Genomic DNA, 22247 nt, shown 5'->3' with positions numbered 1-22247 from the left:
GAGAGTCAGTAGCAAGACAGACAACAGTGAGAGAACTGAAATGGATGGAAGAAAAAAACAAACAGTAAACTGGCAAAAGAGGAATATAAAGTATGTCATGCAAAGCTGGCAGCTTGGTGCTCTCAGCATTGTGCAAGAAGGATGGACTACAAGCAGGTGAAATGTATTACCACAATGGGGCTAAAAAAGTTGCAGAAAATAAGAATATAAAAACTTTATGGGATTTTTCAGTCACACTTCCTGAAATGCAAGCCGAAAGAACAGATTTAGCAGTTGTAGAAAAGGAGAAAGAATACTTTCCTGTGAAATTTTACATGTAGTGAGAACGTTCAGCTAAATGCAAGAACAAAATTGAAAAATAGGATCACTGACTGCAAATCTGCAATGGGTTCACAAACAGCAAAACCATTTAGTTGTGGTGGAGTGGGATTTCCTGTCAGGGATATTATTAAAACCACATCATGTAAACTGGGAACTGATGACTGTGAGTATTTCAGCAATACTCACCGGCACCTCTAAAATGCTGAGGAAAGTGGCAATATTCCATGTTTTTCAGTTCTTCATATGGATTATAACTGCACTGACAAGTTGCAATGCACCCTTACTCCCTATCTCCTGCCAAGATTGCCAGCAGTGGAGGGAGTTAATAATGATGTTGATAATGATGATAAAGAAAGGGATTAATGAACTTGGAGGTGTGTGTTAGGAAACAGAGATGAAGAGAACCTAGAAGACGTGTCAGCAGGGAGAAGTATAAAACAACTCTAGATACAGGTGACTATCTTCAGAGAGGCCAGGGTATCACCACTAGCATTTTTGTTAAGGTAGGGTTTACAATCCCTAAGGAACGACCACTGTAAAAGACTGTATTGCATTCGCATGGCAAGGTTTTGGTAGCAGGGGAGGGAGGGTCTACAGGGGTGGCCTGTGAAAAGCTGCTAGAAGTTTCCCAGCCAGTTCCAAGATGGACCTGCTGCTGGCCAGGGCTCAGCCCAGCAGTGACAGTGGTAGTGCTTCTGGGATAACATATTTAAGAAGGGGGAAAAAACCTGCACACCTGCAGCCGGAAAGAAGAGAGAGACTATGTAAAGAGCAACAACTCTACAGACCCCAAGGTCAGTGAAGAAGGAGGGCCAGGAGGTGCTCCAGGTTCTGCAGCAGAGATTCCCCTGCAGCCCATGACGAAGACTATGGTGAGGCAGACTGTGCCCCTGCAGCCCTGTTATATTCTCTCTCCCCTGCCCAGCTGAGGAGGGGAGCGATAAAGCAGCTTTGGCGGGCACCTGGCATCCAGCCAAGGGTCAACCCACCACCAAGATCTTCAGCAAACACAGGAAATCAGTGTCTTTCGTTACTCTTATTTTGGAGACTACTAGATAAACTGTGCCTTTCTAACAGATGTAAATTACAGGATTTCCTAAACAGCAGTATCCCTGGTTATTGAGAAGAGACACTAGTAATCAGGTCAGTTCCAGTGTTTTGCCAGCTTTCACAAGTCTAGCACATCCTGAGCAGTACAGTCAGGAAGAGATCATACATCTTTTTAATTAAAAAATTGATCCCGAGGTTATGCTGCCAAAAAAAATTTAAAAACTGCACATTATTTCTTATGTAAAAATTAATCGAACAAACTACTTAATGAGAGGTCATATTTGGAGACACGGGTTACGGCTGCCTCACCATCCATTGAATGTGCATGCATACACCCTGAATTGAAAACAGCAGTTAAACATCATGGCACCCAGTGCTACGCTTGCTGCTATTCTCTCTAGTGATGTTTGCAAGCAAGAAAAGAACAAGAGAGAAATATGTTGGGTTTTGTAGTCAAAGAAATAAAGGTCAAGCAAATTTTTTTAAGCAGAGGCTTTTTTTTTTTTTTAACCTGTCTTTCTGTGTTCTTGACAACTCAGCACCTGGAATAGTCATGCCTGAAGTTTGAGGAAGTTTTCTTTCTGCTGTGGCACAATTCCAAATGTCACAGAGACATTATAAAGCGTACTGTATTTCAGAGAAACTTACTGAATTATGCTGCAGTAAATTCAGATTCACTGCAGACTGACTCTCTGTAGTCTCTCCCCCGCTCCCCATCGAATACCCTTCTCCCCCAAACACACCCAAACATGTATTTTTGCTCACACCACCTTCTGCCTCTATACAATAAGATAATGCAACCTCTCCCCCAGAAAAAGACTTTTGGTTAGGAATGTCCTCTGCACTGAAGCCCGGTGTCTGTCACCCCAAGTCTAGTGAAACAGCCCGAGAGAAACATCAGAATTGACACTTCCCTTCCAAGCTCCCCAGCCCGAGTACCTTTCCTAAATCTGGTCTGGCCTCTTCCTGTCAGGAACTGCTGCCTGACTCCCCAGGCAAGCACTTGTCCTGCTAATCGAATTTTTAATCAGTCCTTGAACTCTGTCGTAGCATCTTGAACTCATAAAGCAATACGGCTTTGTTATTATTAGTGATTCCTTTGAGCTTGCATGATGGCCCTTGATCCAGCACCAGATTTTAATTCACTGCATGTCTGGGGCTTGCCAAGTACAGTGGAAGATTACAGTGAGAAGAGCCGAGTGGTTGACAGTAAGTTCACAATGAAGCAGCTAGTAATTCCTTAAGTCAGAGGACTTTAGACAAACTGTATTATTGAATCTTGACTAGCACAGATCTAGCCATCACACTTTTCTGAAAGATCCAATTTCTCTGACTCTCTATGCCCTCACTGGGCACTCATGGCTTCCCACTTGCTTTGTAGCAAACACTCCTGTAAGCTGAGGCATGGGGATAACTGTGGATGTCTCTGGTACAGTAATCCAGAGGCTTCTGGTTGAGAAGATGTTTTTCCTTAACAAGAACTTGATAAGTGATCTTTTCCCTGTATAATGTGTGAACCTTTCTGTGAAGTTGCATTCCAACATCTAGGGAGCTGTTCTCCAAATAAGATTAGGACACAGAATATCAAACATATACTGTTTCTTAAATGTTATTCCATGTTTGTCACCAGTGAATTTAGACATATAAACACGACACACAAAAATCTTCCTGAACATACCTGTAAGCTTTCCTTGGCATCAAAACATTAGTGTGCTAATTAAAGATGTGCCACAGCTTACCTGGATTCTCTAGTTCCTGGACCTACTGTTGAAATGTTCAGCAGAAGGGTTACAGTAGTTAGTCGATCCATAGGGTTTAAAATGCATCAGTGAGGACCAGAAATGGTCTGCAAACACTCCTCACTCCAGCTCAGAGAGCAGGGCAACCAGTTCAAGATGAACCAGACACTACTTCATTTCAGGGAGCTCCTGACCGCTCTCGCCCTGGCATGCATCCCTCTGTAACTACATCACTGTGTCTGAATTAACCACAAGAATCCCCAGCCTGATGCTGGGAGGGTTGTGTCATCAGCCTGGTCTCTGTTTATAGTAGACAGACTGTTTATCTACCCTTATACTGCAGCTTTCATACAAATGAATCTCAAAGTTAAAAAAAAGATATATGAACATGAAATGAACACTGTGACTATCTCTGAGGTTAAAGATCAGCCTGAAATAGTCCTCTAAATACAAACTTTCCACAATTATGGGGCATTTCAAATTGGCTTCTTTCTGCAACTTCCTGAAGAAAACCAGTCGTATTTTTACAAAATACTTTATGTTGAATCAAAGAAGAAATGTGTAGGAATAGCTAAATAGCTAACTATCTGGTGGTTAGAGAGCTCTTGAGGCAGGATACTCCAAATAAGTATTTGCCAAGCAATGTAACATTAATGCGAGACATGGCATTAACACAGGGCACCCATCCTATGACACTTCCACAAATTGTAGACGTGCACACTCTAAGAACAGGTAAGATGTAGTTTCAGACCCACTCAAGCAACTGAGGGAACTGAACCAGGCTGGTCATCTGGCCTTTTCACTGACTTAGTGAATAACAGAGAGATGGCAAGTTCACCATCTTCCCAAGGTTTGTGCATAAAGATGGTAAATTAAACTGCCTGGCTAACCTGTCCTCAATTTAAGTAAGTTCTAAGATGACTGAATCTATAGCTACTGTAGAAACTGTTGAAGCAGAAACCTTTTCCAAGCTGGTATTGGTGATTCTGATATAATAAAAAACTAGTCTTAACTGTTTCTCCTTTCTGCCTCCATGATTCTTTTCCATTTTTTTGTTACTCCAAACCAAACAGCAGTCTTCTTTTTAAAAACTTACATCTGCTAAATTCTTCTAATAGAAAGTCATTCCTATTTGGCAATAATTTCTAAAGAGTATTTTTTTTCTTCTTTCAATGCTAATAAGAAAGGACAGGGACCCTAAAGTCAGTATACACCAATGAGATGAATCAGGAGATATGACTGAAATGAGACCCAGTGTGACACAGCTGCCTCCAGAAAAAAATCTATCACTTGGGCAAAACACACTGGGACAATCAAGTATCTCAGTTTCCACTGCTGTTACCATGGTTTCTATATAAAGACTGGAGAGCATTACAAGTATATTCTTTGTGATAACAAACAAAAGGAATATGTGAAATAGGACAATAAAATCATGGGTGACCTGTGACAGACCGCTGTGTCAGCTACTAGCAGCTACCTACATTTCCTTCTGAAACAATCTAAACGGACAGAAGGTAAATCAATATATTCTCAGTACACTGTCTAGCTGTTTGGTTTCCCCTGCCTTCCTGTTTTATTTTGCTGCGGTATAAAAATGATTGGGAGAAACAAGAGAGTTGCACAGTTAACACTAAACCATTTTGCTGTTCTTGATAACTCCTGTAAAGACAGCCTGGCAGTCCAGTGTCAGGTCATTCTGTATGTTTCATTCAACAGAACAGCCTCAGCTCTGTTTTAATCGCTGTTGAAACTCAGATTCAGCAAGATGTATGATATTAGTCATGGCTGACATATTAAATTTATTTACTGAGCTTTACACTGCCAGAGTTTGGAAGTAGGTTGGAAAGATCCTGAAGCTAAATGTAAATTCTAATTTCAGTTCCAAGCTTTATCCAAATACACTTGACTCGATTCACCTATGTGATGAAATTCTACCAAGACATTTGCATAAAGGCTATGAGGTCAAGTTCTTACGTCTTTGGGTATACTGGAACACAATAAACTCAGTTTTCAAAATTAGAAATGTTAGTCCTCACCAAACTAATGCAAATACCTATTTTACATGTGGAAAGTAACAAGACTTTCAACTCAACACGTAAAAGCCATGTAACTGATTTGAATACATATGTCCACATAGAAGATAGAAGGATATACCAGGGCTGGCTGTACATAACCTGAGCACTTGAAAACTCCCCACATATTTTGTCATTACAATAATTCAAATGCAATTAAAAAAAATCATCTGAGTTTGAAAAGCTGGCCTGTAGATAACAGGTCATAGCAGCCGAGGTCACTAGTGATTCACTGCTACCGAAAGGGCTCCCTCTTCCTAAGACTTTCTCTTTCCATGTCCACCCATTTCCCTGAGCTGACTCCAGGGAAGCCTGCTCCCAGAGGTGATTAAATTTCTTGATATGGGCAGAAAATGATGCAATTTTCTTTTCTTCTGGATTAGTTCTCTGTTGGCTTATTGAGCTGAGCTCAATAACTTGCTCAACACTTGAGTATGAAGTCAATGCAGTGTCAGAGAGAAGGTAAGAGGAGAAGATAATAAAAGGAACAAGGTACGAAGTCATTCTTTGATGATGGTAAGCTACCACATTTTTCAGAGGGAACTGTACTCTGTTATTTTTGTATGGCTTCTGGAGCACATGTTTATGGCATAATTCTCTGTGAAACTAGTGGGAATTCCTAAAGAAAAAAGTAGTATTGTAGTAAATTAATTTTAGTTAAAGGACAAAAGTCAGTATGAATGAAAGCATCATGACTACATGAGTCTTACACCAAACAAGTAAGGAAGTATCATATAAGGTGACTTGATGACTTACCTTAAAGGAGATTTCATATTGCTCTCCTCCCCATATTTCTAATCCTGGATCATAGCCTCCTAGCTCCCAAAACCATCTCCGGTTAACGGCAAACAGACCTCCAGCCATTACAGGAGACCTACAGGTTGAATAAAACAATACAAACATTAATGAAGATGTTTGGACTCTGCGTGCGTTTGTGTGAATGCTGCGTGAATTGCAAAGCTATGAAAGGTGTAGGCAAAGGATACTGTAAACAAACATTTACCTTTATTCACCCCAAAATGGACTCCAGATGAGAAACAGGCGATGTGATAGACATGTAGATAGATACAGAGCATGGTAGACAGTCATGCACAAACTCCTTTAAAAAAAAAATCCAACAAATTCTGCTCATTACTAAATAAAACCATATAACAGAAAAAGAAAGGGACTCTGGAAACGTGCTGAAGTATTTAATGTCGTCTCAGCACTTGATGTGAAGTAACTCATATTTGAAACTTAGCAAAAGTTTTCAATTCATGTCAGTCTCATAGGTGCTGGCTAGAGAAAGACAGAAAGGTGACCGTGGCTATCTACAGAGCAGCTGTTGGGAGTTAAACATCTGCTTTTCTACAGCATCATTTAAAACTCCTAAACTTTGTCCCATAGTGGTAATTTAACTCATAGGCAAATAATTTGCTGTGTTTCCCTTGTTTCCCTTTATTCCATGAATAAACACATGGAATTTATTTGAATTAACTCAGCCTTTTCCACAGATAATATAGAAAACAAATGGGATACTTACAGTTAGTGTTAGAGAATATTCATGAGGGGTATATTTTAAATTTATAAGTAGGAATTTTGTACTGGAAACTAAGTGTGGGGTTTTTTTTTTCTTCCCCCCCCCCCCCCCCCCCCCCCCCAAAGACTGGTTCCAATGCAGTAAATACATTGACAGCTCTCAGGATTTAAATGTTGCTCATTGATTCCTTGCAGCTGTGGTGGAAGGGGGATACAAATGGATCTGCACTGACCGGGAAGGAGACAACAGGCTGAAGGAAGTCCAACCCAACTGTGCAGTTCAATCAGTGCAGGTCAACACTCGCCTTATGAGTTTTAGAGCGAGAGGCTAGAAGGAACAGATTACTGTTGATGGCTGGTCAGCAAGAGAAAAGACATAATGTAAGAGACCTGGATGGCTTCCAGGCAGTGCTTGCTTACCGGAGAATAGACATGAAATTGCATCCTATGCCATGTGCTTTGTAACACTGCAGGCCCTGAGGGAAAATTATCCTGTCTAGGGGCGTTTCTGTTCTGAATTCCTGTTGGTGATTTGTTTGGGACTATGGAAGCAGATGGTACCATCCCTGAAGAACTGACTGGAAAATAAAAACTTCCTCCTCTGCCACTGATTTAGGATTTGACAGTGAACTCAGGACTCGTAGGTATCACAGGAATCCATACATAGGTTAAAAGTTTATTAAAGAGGACATCAAGCTAATGGAACAACATTCTGCTATATTTTCACTGCCTTAACCCTTTTTATATTGCTATCTTTTATCCAAGCCAGTGGAGAAAGACAAAATAACAAGCAGACTGCTGAGTGGCCTCTGCCACCATTAGGATGCCAGTGACTCGCCACACGCCTGAATGCTAGAAAGGGGCTCTCTCATCTGCATTCACAGTAATGAAAAACAGTACCATTACCTTACCTTTAATTTCCATAAGTTAGTTTTTAAAATATATATGTATTTTAGTTTATATCTTCTCTTACATTAAGCTACCCTTTTTCACGACTAGGGAGCTCTGTCTTTAACCGCCTAATTCTATTTTCCTTTAGAGATTATATTTTTAAAAGCACATAGAAACTTCGTGAAACAAAGCTGCAATATTCTGACGAGGCTGTGCACTGTAACATAGACTGAATGCTAATACTTTCTTACTTTTATTGACATTTCATATCTCAAATATTGACTGTTCTTTCCACATATGAATATATTCAATACAGATTTTATTAGAAACCTTCCCCTGGGGATTCTGCCTACTAAAATACCTACCGAAGTAAATCTAATTACAACATGCCCTTTGTGACTTCAGATTCTAAATAATCAAAACACAATGTCCTTTTATAAAGATGGACTTGCATGGAGAATGCTTATAACTAAATCATTACTGGCAGAAGAAACATAGTCCCAGAAATCACTGGGTAAATGCAGGATTTCTCTATTTCTCTCAGGAACAATAACTTTCATGAGCATTTCTCTTGACACAGTGAATGGCCTCAGAAAAAGGCTGTCCCTGCAGGTGAACCGGATGAAAGATGAAAAAATCAGATACTTCAAATTGCAAAATAATTGGCAAATACTTACGAATGATACTTTATAACTAATCTGTAGATTTTCCAGTGATCATACTGAGTAAAGAAACCCCTTGTTATTTAGATGCGAAAGTTCCGAACATTTATTACAATTAGTGAAACTACCAAATGACTGGAACAGCAGCAGACTCATAGCTTTTGCACTTACTTAAAAATGAAGAGGAAAAAAAATTGCAACTAATGTTGCTCCATTCGTTCTTATTCCACAACGTGTTCTGACATTTGTTTTGCAGGAAGAGCAATGGAAAGGACAAACAGGGCAGCTTTTTGGTTTTCATCAGATTGGGATGAGCAATAAGCTGTGTGAACCTGACCACTTGGCACAGGATACGTATTCCACTCCATGCCACAAGCAGCTGCTGCTGAACAGGCCTTAAATTGTCTCCAAAATACGAAGACAAGAGTTCAGTCCTACAATCATGACTGATATGAAAAGTCCTTTTGTAGTCAATAGGATCACTCACATGGATAAAAACTGCAGCGAGCCCAAAGGAGAAGAATTAATCTCTTGTGTAATGGCTTCTGTATAGAAATGTCCAGTACAAAGCTGTGTCTGTACAAGTGATTTTTCATGAAATGTCTTACTCAGACATTCACAACCAGACTTAACCTACTGTAGCATAACATTATGTGACTAATTACAGTGGAAGCTGTAAAATACTTATAGTCACAAACTGAAAAGGACAAAGACTCCCAAAACTTCAGAAAAGCTGCAAAGCTAAGGCTGCTAAATTTAAAAATAGTTATAAAACCTCCCATGTGAGAAGTACTGCACAGACTCACTGACTACACCTAAAAGAACAATATTGCAAATAAAAGACAGCTGATCCAAAATTGGCCCAACAGGTCACAGATCGCTGTGCTGAGACAGAGAATGAGTTTGATATAGTGAGTGTGCAAGAAAACCTCCAACAAATCATGTTTTGCAAAAAAAGATAGACTGAGGAAAAGGCAGGAAAATGCTTACTGTGAAAAGATAACTCACACAAATTAAAAAAGGGCACAAAAGAAACATAGCAATAGCTTAAACTGTAGCCAGTGAAGAATTTTGTAACTTCTTGTAATTTACATGCAGAGGAAGCAAAGAGATAATCTCATCCATGAATTTTCAAGGTAAGAGAAAGAATGACACGGACTTAAAAGGAGCATGAAGTTACTTGCCTTAGAAACAAATGTGGTATATTGCAAACAAATGAATGGCATAGCAGGGTTTGGAATCATTATTTTACAAGAGTGATGCATACAGTGGAACTAAAGGATTTGTGAAAAGGAAAGAGGCTTTGACAGCGCGTAGAAAGACACTTAGGAAATGAAAATGGGAAAGCACTTGTGCTAGATGACATGTCCAGTAGGTACGCTGATGTGGAGACTGGAAGATGTCCAATGTATGACACTTCTATTTACTGTCATACCATGTCAGTATGTGAACAAAGGTTTATGTCACCTGTTATTCAACATAAAAAAAATATTGCAGTGTGCACAAACCATTGTTGAACTGGGGTGCTTTGGAAAGGACTGATAGGAATTACCTGCCTCAAACAGCTGAAATTTGGTCATCATAATCGTATCTAGTGAATGGCATATTGCACTGTGCATGTCTTTGTATAATCCACACTGATTAAAAGCTCTGTGCTGAACTACTGAACGGAAACGGATGAATGTGGGAAAGAGGTGTTCATCTCATGCAGGATATGTTAGACAAACTGACCTTCAGTGCCAAACCAACTGACATGCAGAACAGAAAGTGGGGTAAATGTCAGCCCACATCAGGAGTCAGTGCTGGCTCCTGTTGACCTTGAGGAGCCAGGGATGTGAAAGAGGAGGAGGAAGGGGGCCACGCTGCTGCTGGCACAGTGAGAGTCCCAGAAATGACTAGTGACCTACTGAGCACAGCCTTGAGCTGGGCTTGAGCAATTTTTATACTGAATTTCAATGTCTTGTTAATGAAGGAGAGTGCCCCTCCACCCTAGTGATGCCACACAAAGGCACCTCAGAAAAGTGAGTAAATGCAGATACCTGTTCCAGTGGTTACTGCTCCTGGTGCTCTCTGCAGTGATTCCTGCTACTGCACCAAAGCTTTCTTAAGTAAATGGTAGAAGCTAACTCTAATCCTAGATAATAAAAGGGTCTAATAAAACTAAAAATTAAAATCTATGTACGTGTAATGTAAGAGAGATTCAGTCACTCACATGAAGTGAATGCAGAAATAGAGGAAACCGAAAATAACATGAGGTGATCAAATGGCAGGAAGAGATACATATTAATAAAATAAATCAAGAAAATATGAACCTAAAGGTTACTCCAGTTAAAGATGAACTGAAGGACAGATTCTATGCTGTGCATAGAAAAAGATGTTGGTGTAGCTGGAACGAATATGGAACACACTTACTAAATTTTTCAAGAAGTAAAAAGCAGAATCGTTTATATACTAAACTCTTTAAACAAATTATTTTAAAGTATTTTTAAAATGTACTGACTTTTTTACATTTAATATTTCTATAAGGCTCCATCTTTTATCCAATCTAACAATATGAGAAATTTGCATGTTTATAAAATCATCAAAATTTAAAAAGTAAAACCTGTATCTGTGACATTAGCCTAGGGGATTTACTCTTTCTTTTTTTCCTCAACAAGTGTCCAGTTATCCGAACACCTTTTACCTTTGATGAATTTGTGCCCATCTGTACCAAATGATCACATAGGTTTTGCAAACCACTGCATTCCTGATATCCACATCATTATCTCCTTAGAGTCTAGAAACAGTATCTTAAATAGCAGATAAACTGTGTAAGGAAAAGGTATGTCTTAGAGTTGGTTTGCTCCCCATGAAAACTGGTTCCACCCAGTTCATTCACTGTACATTCAAAGCTGTCACCACACTACACTGTAAATCGCCAGCTGATTTTTTAACTCTGTTGATGTATGTGATGCTGAACTGCTGGCTGTGTATGATAAGGTACCCCAGCAATTTCCACAAAGCAAACTGAAGCTACTCTCTTGCAAATGCAAATTTGTAGAGCTGTGTCCCACTGTGTAGGCTCCTTCTATGTATCCAGCTGGTTTCAGTAATCTGTGTTCTCTTATTAAACTGTTGCATAATTTTATTGTCACTCTTAAGCAGTTGGGATATTCTTATGTTAATTTTCCTTTGCTATGTCTTTCTAATGAGTCGTTTGCAAAATTCTTCATATGTTCATAGATTTAATATAGATGCACAATGTCTCCATCTTACCTACAATAAATACCTGCATATATGCATGCATGTTTCATACATTTCTACTCACTGGCATCCAGTCAGCTGTTTTACAAGTGACAATTAAATTGCGAGATACCTGTCCTTTAAGAGGCACAGCACTAAAATTTCACCCATGTTTATTTCAGTGCTAAATGTCCTCCTGTTTTTTTTTTTTTAAATGATCTGTAAAATACTCAATCTAAAAGAGCACTCACAAAATGACTTAGCATTCCAATGATAAATATCTTGTTTTTTAAGCAGGTCCATTGAAATTCTCTGTAATGTTAACAACAAAATAATTCCCTTTTCCAGAGCAGAGTTGCATTATGTTTTAACTTCTAGCAACATCTTTCCTGGACAACTCAAACCTGTGAAATGCTAGTGTGGCAGAAAAGCAGAAATGTACCCAACAGTACCCACCGGTGAGAGTAGCTGCTTGTGACAGGTTATGACAAAGCCACACAAGCTTTTTCTGAATGCTGCTTCCTAGCGCAGAAGGCACTATTATGCAGGATGGAGATCCAAGCTAATTTACTTTGATCAGTACTTTTGTAGCTTGCATCTCCACATAATGAACAGTCTCTCTATTAAAATTGCAATGAGGCCTCATTTTGATGCCAAATGTGACAAAGTTTTCATGACCAGCAGAAATCAAAAAGTTCTGATAAAAATTTGCATTTTGTTGTAGTGACTGTTGTTGGAGATTATCACCCATTTGTTTCACTACACAAATCCTGTATAAGGGGCATTATACATGTTTCTCACTCACTTGAAGCTGAAAAGTATAAATTTTTGGCATTTAAGCAAATATTCTTACAGGTATGTAAAAAAAAAACAAAACAACAAACCCAAACCATCAAGCTTAGTTTTTATGTAACCTATCAGTTCACAATATCATTGTCCTGAAATACATAGCAGATAAGTTGTATTGCTTCAAATTAACTCCGAAGTCCCTATATAATTAAATTTCATTTTTAAACTAGACCTTTGTTTGAGATATATTAAGATAAAATCCCATTCTTCTCACATAGACAGCCAGAAAGTGAGCTGCAGAGAGTCAGCTATAAAGAAAGCTCTAAAAGTGTTTCAGGTTCAGTTTATAGAAGTTTGCACTGTGATTTCATCACATGACTTCTTTGCATATTTTCCATATTTTTCTTAGCACATTGCTAAACTACATTGAAAAAAACGTATCGTAAAAGAGTGATCATCCCTTATGTTGGCAATGATGCTGAGGCCCATTTAACCTTCCCTCTCATTTTCAGAAAATTAATGAAGCTGTAGAAAAGGTGAGTCAGTTGGGTAGAGATGGAAGACTCTAAAGAGGAGGTTTCCCCTTCTCATTATTACCTTTCATAATCACCTCTCATAATCCAAGGGAAATCTATTTGAATTATTGCTAAAAGAGATCTACAGGACTCAAACTAAGCAGGTGGGTTGGCAGAAATGAGCATCCTGCAGCAAAAAGTAAATGAAAGCTTCTGGAAATTTCCTACAGGCAAAGGTGTTCGGAAGGATAAAAATGAGGAACAAAAGAACAGCTGGAATACTATGCTGCAAGTCATACTAAAGAGACAAGTCCAACATACGAGCAGTATTGCAACACTGAGGCTTGAGTGCTGTAAAAGCAAGAATGGAGATCTGAGAGCAGCACTTCAGCTAAGCCACGTCTATGTCATGAGGGGGGATGTATCTTGGACATGTGGAGCTCAACTGCAGCAAAACCCCCTTCAGCCTATTAGTAGGAAGTGAGTAAGAACTGCCAAGGAAAACAGAAATGAACTCCAAGCAAAATTTGAAACAACTCTTTCAATTTAGTACATTTTCATATTGATTGCTATCATTTGTATTCAGGGTCGTCCCTTGAAAATATAATCTTTAAAACAGAAATAAAGACCGATTGGGGGCAAAATATTATCAACTGTCCCTAAAACAGGAGCTTACTTTAGCCCTCTGGCATTTAAGGTAACCCAAGGTCAAAATTCAAACAGGTAAGTAGTGTTTTGCACAATATAAGAATTTCAGAATTGTAGGAAGTCACCCTGTTTCTCGTTCTTGTGAAAAGACAATTATTTTAATTATGAAGGCACAATGAACTTCCTACTATGATCTTTTGCCTCTGGGTCATTACAAAACCTGAAGCTGGAATTTTAAGTCAAGGCCAATCCTTTAATCTGAGTGTACACCCTACTTTTAAACAGGAAAAATCTGTCCAAGCTAACACGGAAATCCACGTCTATGAAAAGTAACACTTAGGTAAACTGACATCATCTCACCTGAGATTAAACTTCTATTTTCAAATAAGGAACAAGGTCAGCAGCATATCTTTAGATTATCCATCCTGGTTGCACTCCATCACCACCTCTCCAACATGAGGGAGTAACAACAGTTCATTAAACCCCATCACTACCTTCAAGGATGTTCTTTCAGAATATATGGGGGCAGTAGCTGCACAGAATTACTAATGAATTTCAACATTATCTTCTCCTCTTTAGATGCAAAGGTATAAACCCCAGAACTATCTTCCTTTCCCAGTGCTTACTTTTGCTTTATTGATTTACTTAAGCCGAATATAGCATCATAAGAGAAGTTTAAACTCAAGGAGAAATTTTTGAACGTCACTGAAGATGAGAAATGATTCCTCTTAAAACGTAGCCACTGGGCAGAATATAGGTTCTTATTTCCAAAATAGTCCTTTAATTCAGACCTTGCCCTCCCAAGAGATATTCCTAGATAAACAATGATAACAAATCCAGCCGGTTAGCAGTCTGCGATTAAAAGTTACAGGTGATTATTATGAAGTTATCTGGATGACTATAACTCTACGACTCCAATTTCTGTGACTCTAAACCATTAGGTACTTATTCCATATTAAAGCAGATTTAAAGGCACCACAACCCAGGAAAACAGCTTTGCACACAACGTGTAAAAGTGACTTCACTGCTCACACCTTCCAGCACAACCTCACAGGCGGACCGAGCCAGCTGGGGCATGGAGGGCTCCGGCAGCGGGGCTCACGGCAGCATCTGCTCTGCAGGCAGCGCCGGCAGGGCCCTGTCCGTCAGGACTGCCTTGGCTCCTGTGCCATATGCACCCCACGGGGGCCAGTAAAACAGCTGCTTGGGTCTCTTTATGGATGCCAGGTGAGGAAAAGAGGTCATTTGAATAACTATACTACATGCTACTGTATAGCACCATATGCATGTTTGCAATGGTTTGGCATGTTGAAAAAAGACAGAACAAGGCAGCTGAAGTACAATCACCACCATCAACTCCACGCAAAACAGAAGCCTTTTCTCAAGAAGATAGAGCCCTCACATTAGGCTAAGTGGATCAGACACACAGTTAATGATACGGCCTGTGATCTGCCATGAAGCTGAGCATATGGATGAATATTACTCCTTTGATCAGTTCTTCAGTAGCACTGTCAGCAACTGCCCCCACTCTACCCCTGTGCACACACACCGCTTCAAATGCAGGCAGCAAATAGGGACAAAAGGTAATTTCAATATTTCATTTGTGTCTGTCTTTGGGGGTTAATGTAGAAGCTTGAAACGATTACATGCTGACAGGGAGGGAGACTGGAGCCTGCGTAGCCGTGCCATCGCTACAAAAAGCAGGTCGTCCATTTGCCGGTGGTCAAAGATTTCAAGGACATTAAGTTTTAAGAAGGCAAAAAAAAAAAAACCCCAAAAAACCATGCCTGAAGAGGCAAATATGCAGTCAAAGGTATTCTGGGATCCTGGAAATGTGCTCCTAGGTGCACCAGTGCCATTTATTAAAGCTCTATAATTTGCTGTGTTACCTTATTATGGAAGGTAATGGGGAGGCAGACACTTCACTAAAACAAAATAAGATTTCTCCTTGTCTGTACCAGAGGACAACAATATTTTCCTGTAAAAACTGAAACAGTGAAAGCAGTTTTTCAGAAATGGAACTGACAGAAAAACACTGGAAAGCACTTCACAATGAAGGATGAAGGAGCTGAAAACTGATGAGGTTGAGCACTTCATTGTCCCATGACAGCATCTGCTCTTAATTTGATGTTGTTTTAAAGATGGGCAGGCAGGGCTGTGGAAATGCAGGGAAATGAACCTTCCTGTTTTATCATCATAATAAATCACATTAAAAAAATATCTCCATTTGATAATAAAAATAAAATGAAAGTCTGGTCTAGGGATAGTTCTCCACATTTGCATAAACTCATTCTCTCTGCACTAAAAATGCATGGAAATGCGCCATAGCAATAACGAGCTAGAGAGAGAATATCTACATTTTGATCTATGGGAGATTAATATTTTTGAGGTTTTCAACAGCAAGGCTGTCAGGAATTGTAGAAGACACCCAATAGCTTCTTTTATTTCCTCAAAAGAGTTATATCTAGTGTTTTGCTTTCAGAATTTGGATGTGAACTGGTTGTTTTCAGAAACAGACAGTTTTCATCAACTATTAGCAAAATGTTCTGATGGAAGAGTTGCTGATTGCTGCTACGAATGCTCACTTCTGTCAGAAACTCTTTCAGCTATGTGAATATTTTGATATGCAGCTGTGAGGAAAATGGTCTATCCCAGTTGAAATATCACATCCTTCTTTTATTCTAAATATAAATGTATATTTACATAAGTGTCACAAGTACACTTATTACACTATTTATTGATAAATGGTCACATCTAGAGGTGAAGCACTAGAAATCTGTATGGCTGAATACACCATTCTGCTTCCAACCAGTGTGCCTTGCAGACTTGCAGCTGGATCTTTAGGTGGTTTAAGTGCACGAAGAACACATTGCCAGTGAAATTATGCTGTTGTACATGAACTCTGGACCTGATCTTGAAAGCAAATAAGGGTAATGAATTTGCCAGAGAGTGCTGCTAATTTGTACAGACCATAGCGGAACCTATTCTGAACACAACATACTAATCTCAGAGTTGCAAACAAGAACCCCTACGTAGTATAACTGCCCCCACACAGAAGACTACCTCCATCCGTTGAGATGGCCAACCTCCTTGACCCTAGGAGATGCACACTAAAATTTTCATATCACTGGAAGGTACAAGCTATACTTCTGAGAACAGCAAGCAGAAGGGGACCTCTGGGAGTAATTCAAAAGCAGGATGATGGCAGTTTCCCAGAAGTAATCCTGCCTCATGTGGGATAGGGTTGGACTGGATACAAAGCTGGCTTTTGGGTGACTCACCGATAGAGACCGCAGTTGCCTTGCAGGCTTTCTCCCTCCTGGATCCAGAAGCTCACACAGTCCAGCTACGCTTGTGTCAGCATCGTCCCACTGCCTGCCATGTGACAGTGCAAGGATCAGGAGGGGTCACCCTAACCTATATGTACCTATAATGAAAATACTGCAAGAAAAAAATTAAGAACTGAAAACAGTAACATATAAGCACTGCAACTGCATTAACTCAAAACCCAAGACTCCTGTCTATACTCACTTCCAGGAAACACTATTCTTTTACATTTATCTAAACTAATAGCATACGGATAAAATACATGATATCATTATTTTAAGAAACACCTGAAGACTTGGAGAAATTTGGGGCAGTCATCCCTGAATCATGTCTAAAAGTTTGTTAGTGAAAGCCCTATCACTTCAGAATTAAATAAAAAAGCACACAAAAGGCATATCAGATCCTGAACTGGCAGAAAGGTAAGCTGGACAATAATAATGTTTACTCTTGCAACTGACCTATAAAGGCTTTATTGTTAAGAGTTGACAAAACCCCCCCAACCCAACCCCACAAAAAAAACCCAACACAAAAACCACAACAGAAAACGGAATTCCTGAATAACAAATAATCAGAATAATCTTTGTCAGGAATGGCAGCTCCCAGCCCCAGCGAAACTGTCATTTCATCTGATCTCCTCCATTAATGTTACATTCACCACCATGAACAAATGGGCTCTATGTTATCCAGATGGTTACTGACAGATAACCTCGTTAGCAGATGATATTCATAGGAGGCAACTGGTAATACTGTTATCATTTTACAGACTACACAAAGAGTGCTCAGTGCTTCAGATCCAACAGGTTTCTTAGCTCCTCATGGAAATGCTTCAAATGCAGAATCAAAGAGGATTGTCAGTGGCTGCTTTAAGGCCCTAAGTCCACACCTGGAGGTGTTTCCACTTTTCCCCATCTTCTCAGCCTCGAATGCAGAGGCTGTCCTTGCAAGTGTGAACCCAATCTTGGTAAACTGTCAAGGTGCTGCTGTAACCCACACTGTGTCAGCGCATAGATGGGCTTCACACCTCAGATCATCTGTTTTCCCCATAGAGCCAAACTGCTTCATCTGCCCTTCTCACCGTGGGACATCACTTTAGCCCTGCAGGTGCTTACATCACCTCAGTTTGTGTTGCTCAGTAACCTACCCTGTTATTCAGTGGCAATGGCCACAGTCAGCACGGATTATGCTAACTGAATAAAAACTGTATGCTTCTGAAGGACAGGAGTCCTCTGATAAGAGGACTGCTTGTGTCTACATTGTCACCATAACCTCCTTCCTTTCTGTTCTCTTGACCTGAGTCCCCTGACTGCCTGCTCTGACCCCATCCCAGCTCGTTCCCCAGCTTCCCCTGGGAAACTCCGCCAGCTCCCCTGAAAGGGGGGAACTCTCCCAGGACGCTTCTCTCTGTGGCTAGTGTAAGCTGGGAAGCATCAATCTCACCAGCAGTTTTTATTCCCTCCACTTAGAGCAGTCCTTCCTTTACTTTCATAAGAAAAAACATTCCCTGGCTACCAGCTAAACAGAAATGGGAATTATGATGCCCTAAATAGCAGGATAATAAATCTGAATACTTTGCCAGCGAATACATTTTCAAACCATCATCTCCAGCTAGCAGAAGAGAGGAGAGCCCATAGAAACTGTAGAGCAGAACAGTAATTAGGTCAGCCTGACATTTGTGGCCCTATGTTTGTGAAAGTATTTTCCTGAAAACTTCAGTTATATAACAACACATAACCAAACTTAATACACCCAGTAAATTGTTGGCTGTCATTACCAGTAATAAGAGAGAAGAGTTATAGTTGCAAAGCAGCTGCTGTAGCATTCAGCCATATTCTGCTGGCAAGAAAATAAAACTGAAGAAAGATTTAAAGGAAGAATGTTATGTATGAGCCTTCTCAGATATGCAATTAAATACAAATTGCAAAACACAAGTAAGTACATTATAAAACACAGAATTGCAGGTCAAAGATTGAAATTATTAGCATTGACAGAATCACTTTTACAGTTTTCCTTCTGAAGCTACACACAGGATGCTATTCTAAATAAATATAAAACGAAACAGAACACTGCAAATATTTTCCCCTCATAACTATATTTTAAAAGCAGAACCATACCTCCACTGCAATTACATAAGATGTTATTCCATTAACAACTAATAGTAGGAGCAAGCAGGAAAGCAAACAAGCCAAAGGGAAAAAATCTGCTTCCAAGACTTGCTAAAAGAACCCCATTCATAACTAAGTCTGATGAGGCTTAATGTCTCAATGGAGGCAGAAAAGCAATACAGTCACAACTAGGCTGTGTTTTGGGGTCAGGTGAAGCGGATTCCTGACAACATCTTTCAGTCACTTGCAGATGCAACTGAGACCAAAACCTGCTCTAGCTGGAAGACACAATTTCTTGACAAAGAGTAATAGCAACAAAGAAAGACCGAGTACATTTTCTTCGAAGAAGAATGAGCTTCATAGAGGTCAGCACTTTGTCTTTGTTGCTTCCCTTTCCAGTGCAGGGACAGCAGCTTCAAGCAAATCTGACACGGCATGCTCTGCATGAGTGGTTTGCTTCCTCCATACATCACCCTGTCTGTACCAATACCCTTTAGGTACGTTCCCATTAATCCGGGAGTGGCTCGTACACCTGCATTTCCCAAGGAGAAAACTCAGCATATTCCAGCTCCCCACATAGAAGCAACACACAAAACAACCTTTTTCTCCCTGCACCACAGGAGAGGGATTCACCTCGGGACTTGATTTCACTTCCTGCAGGGATTTATTAAATCAGAGAGCAATGAAGCAAGAGATGCACCGTCTGTTTGGGGTTCAGTTTTTAAAGACAATTGCTGTGGGACGCAGACTCTCATGGTACCAACTGTACAGGTGCCACCTGAAGTAAAGACTAAGAAAAAAATCAAGAAACAGTTAAAAAAGACTTCCTGTTTTTCCTTTGGCAACTTGAGGAACTCTGAAAGTACACAGTAGATGCCAGCAAAAGATTCATGTATGCATTCCTGGTAGTTCTTTAAGATCAACACATTTTTTTTTGTGTGCTAATAATAAAGATGGGTGCCATGCAAAACTCCAAATGAATATCATCAGCCTCCACAAACTCCTATTGCCATGAGCAATGGTGTCCACATGATGAACACTCTGCAACTGAGCTAGTACTCCTACAATAGATCTTCACATCTCTGTGGAATAACGAAGTTCACTCCACTGTCAAGATATGTTCAAGCCATGTGTATATATATTTCATTATTCCGATAAAAGCCAACAGCCAAGTATTCAGCAGGAAATATGCATCATATTCTTGACAAATAGCGTAAGTAATAAAAAGCTCCCGTTTCAGAGAAAGGATTGTAATCAAGAAAATTTTTCTTCTTGCATGAAAGATTTTGAGTTTAGTTTTCCAGCTACAGAGTTTTATCAATGAAGCACAGCTAATGTGTAGTCTAGGTGGAGATTAATGTAAGATTTTTTAAATATATTTTCTAATAAGGAGTTCAGCATGCAATCTATTGCAGTAAGTAGCAAAACATAAAAATAATCCACTTTCAGGAAGTGCATGGCTTGTCTGCTGATATAAATAATCCTTTGAAACATCAATTCTTGCCAAAAGTGTGTTTGTTTAGAAATTGATACACGAGGAGGGCTTTCCTCAGTCACTGAACTGCTCTAGCTGGGCCTGTCTCCTACAGCCTCAGTGCAATCAGACATCCTGCGTTCATGACAATCTGGTTAGCTGTTGAAAACGTCTTATTTTAAGAAGTGTTATTTTGCATTATAAGAATTAAAATACTGACATATAATACCAAATAAAATGTGTTCAGAGCTACTATGCAGGAAGCTACATTTTAAAAAAATCCTGTGAAATACAATTTCACACACCCCCCTAATGTTAACATTGAATATATTGTCTGAGTTTTTGAATGAATTACTTTTCAGTACTATGAATCTTCATCTTTAAAATGAAACTTTTTAAAGTTAAGCATTTCCTGTTATTGTAAGTCTTGCAAACTGACTTTATCACAAAAGGTTTGATTACTACATTATATTTCCCTCTTTGGAAGCAAACACATAAACGAAGTACTTCAGTGAATTAAGAATGCTCCTCCCTATGACTCAATTACTAAATCACATCTCTTGATTAGGCTGAAGAGCTCAAGAAATCACTAAGCACTGTTCTTTGTCTATGGAAATGCAGTTTTCATAGCAAAATAAACCATTGTGCACAACTAAACCACCACCACTGAAATTTTAAATAGCACTCCTTAAAATATTACGGGCTGATGAACTGGATTGTGCCAGTATTCAAGACAATCTCACAGTTTAACATCAAACCATTCCCAGCTACTCTTTGACAGCAATTCCTTCTCAACCTGCTGTGCAGTCATCTGATGAAAATGAAAGGTGTACGCACGACTGGCAACACCAAAAGCCTTGGAAGGAAGGTTACATTTACTGCCTCCCTACTCTTCTCTGTAGCTGAGCTCCTAATATGGCTTAACGCATCTAATGTCTTGCTGCTACCAAAGGGGGAGAAGTCACTGCCCACTCCTCTGATCCTCCCCACTGTAGCTTGCAGTGTCTGGTCCCTCCCCATGGAACAGCTTTGTTTTGCTCAAGCTGCTTAATTCACCCAAATGCTAGAAAACGAGACCTTTTTTCCCCCCAAGCGTGGGGGTTTTATTGCCATTGCAGTGAGTTTATATGGCTCCTGGAGGTGGATACCGTAAAGCACAGGAGGCAACACTAAGCCAGCAGCGTGACAGACTGTCCCACAGCAGGAGCAGCCTCTCCCCAGCCTGGTGGCAGGGAGCTGGTCATGTTCTCCCTGCACCTCATGGCACCACATCCTCTGTCAAAGGAGAAAACTTTCTATATTTCTATGTTTCTCAAAAGAGAAAAGTTCTATGACAGGGTCAGTTCCTGGCAAGCCCGTATTAATAATGTAATTATTTTTAGATAACTTAAGTGGATTATTTAGTATTTTTTTCTACTTTTTAATCCATGCTCAAAGACAGCCTTATTCACTTCTTTCTGATTAGGTACACAGAATAAGTCTTCTATCGCATCTACCATTATAATTTTCTTTTCCCTTCTTCCCTCATCCAGAGCCACTCAATAAATTGCCTCTTGCCTGTCCCAAAATTTCATAGCAAGTATACATAACCTTGTATACCACAGAAACCCTCCTCCTTCTCACTCTCTAGATGAGACTTAAAAATGACTGGGGAAACCCCTGCATCTGCTATACCTGACAGAGCATTCCTGGGAACATTATGAATTTTAGGTTGCAGTACACCCACCCTTTCCAGTCATGCTGTACCCAGCAGTATCATGTGCACCTGCAATGATTCCCCAAATCTGCAGGCTTCTTGGGTGCTTGAAATCAGAACAGCAGAATCAGTTCAGTTTTGGAAGAACCAGGGGAAGCCACAGCCAGTACAACCTCCGCCTCAAGCAACTTTTCACTGGCTCACCTCTTCTGCTTGTTACT

The 22247-nt window shown here is 39.8% G+C and overlaps 1 protein-coding gene across 1 annotated transcript in view; it reads right to left on the bottom strand.

Annotated features, from left to right (window-relative positions):
* GALNTL6 (polypeptide N-acetylgalactosaminyltransferase like 6) overlaps positions 1–22247 on the bottom strand; it is a 485739-nt gene that overhangs the window by 38292 nt on the left and 425200 nt on the right. The window contains exon 7 of the mRNA XM_056326843.1: positions 5939–6056. Within this exon, the coding sequence (XP_056182818.1) occupies positions 5939–6056 (118 nt within the window). The remainder of the gene's footprint in view (positions 1–5938; positions 6057–22247) is intronic.

This window comes from Falco biarmicus, chromosome 1 (genome assembly GCF_023638135.1).
Source record: "Falco biarmicus isolate bFalBia1 chromosome 1, bFalBia1.pri, whole genome shotgun sequence".
NCBI classification, from domain to species: Eukaryota; Metazoa; Chordata; class Aves; order Falconiformes; family Falconidae; genus Falco; species Falco biarmicus.
This window is presented reverse-complemented; position numbering and strand designations above follow the sequence as displayed.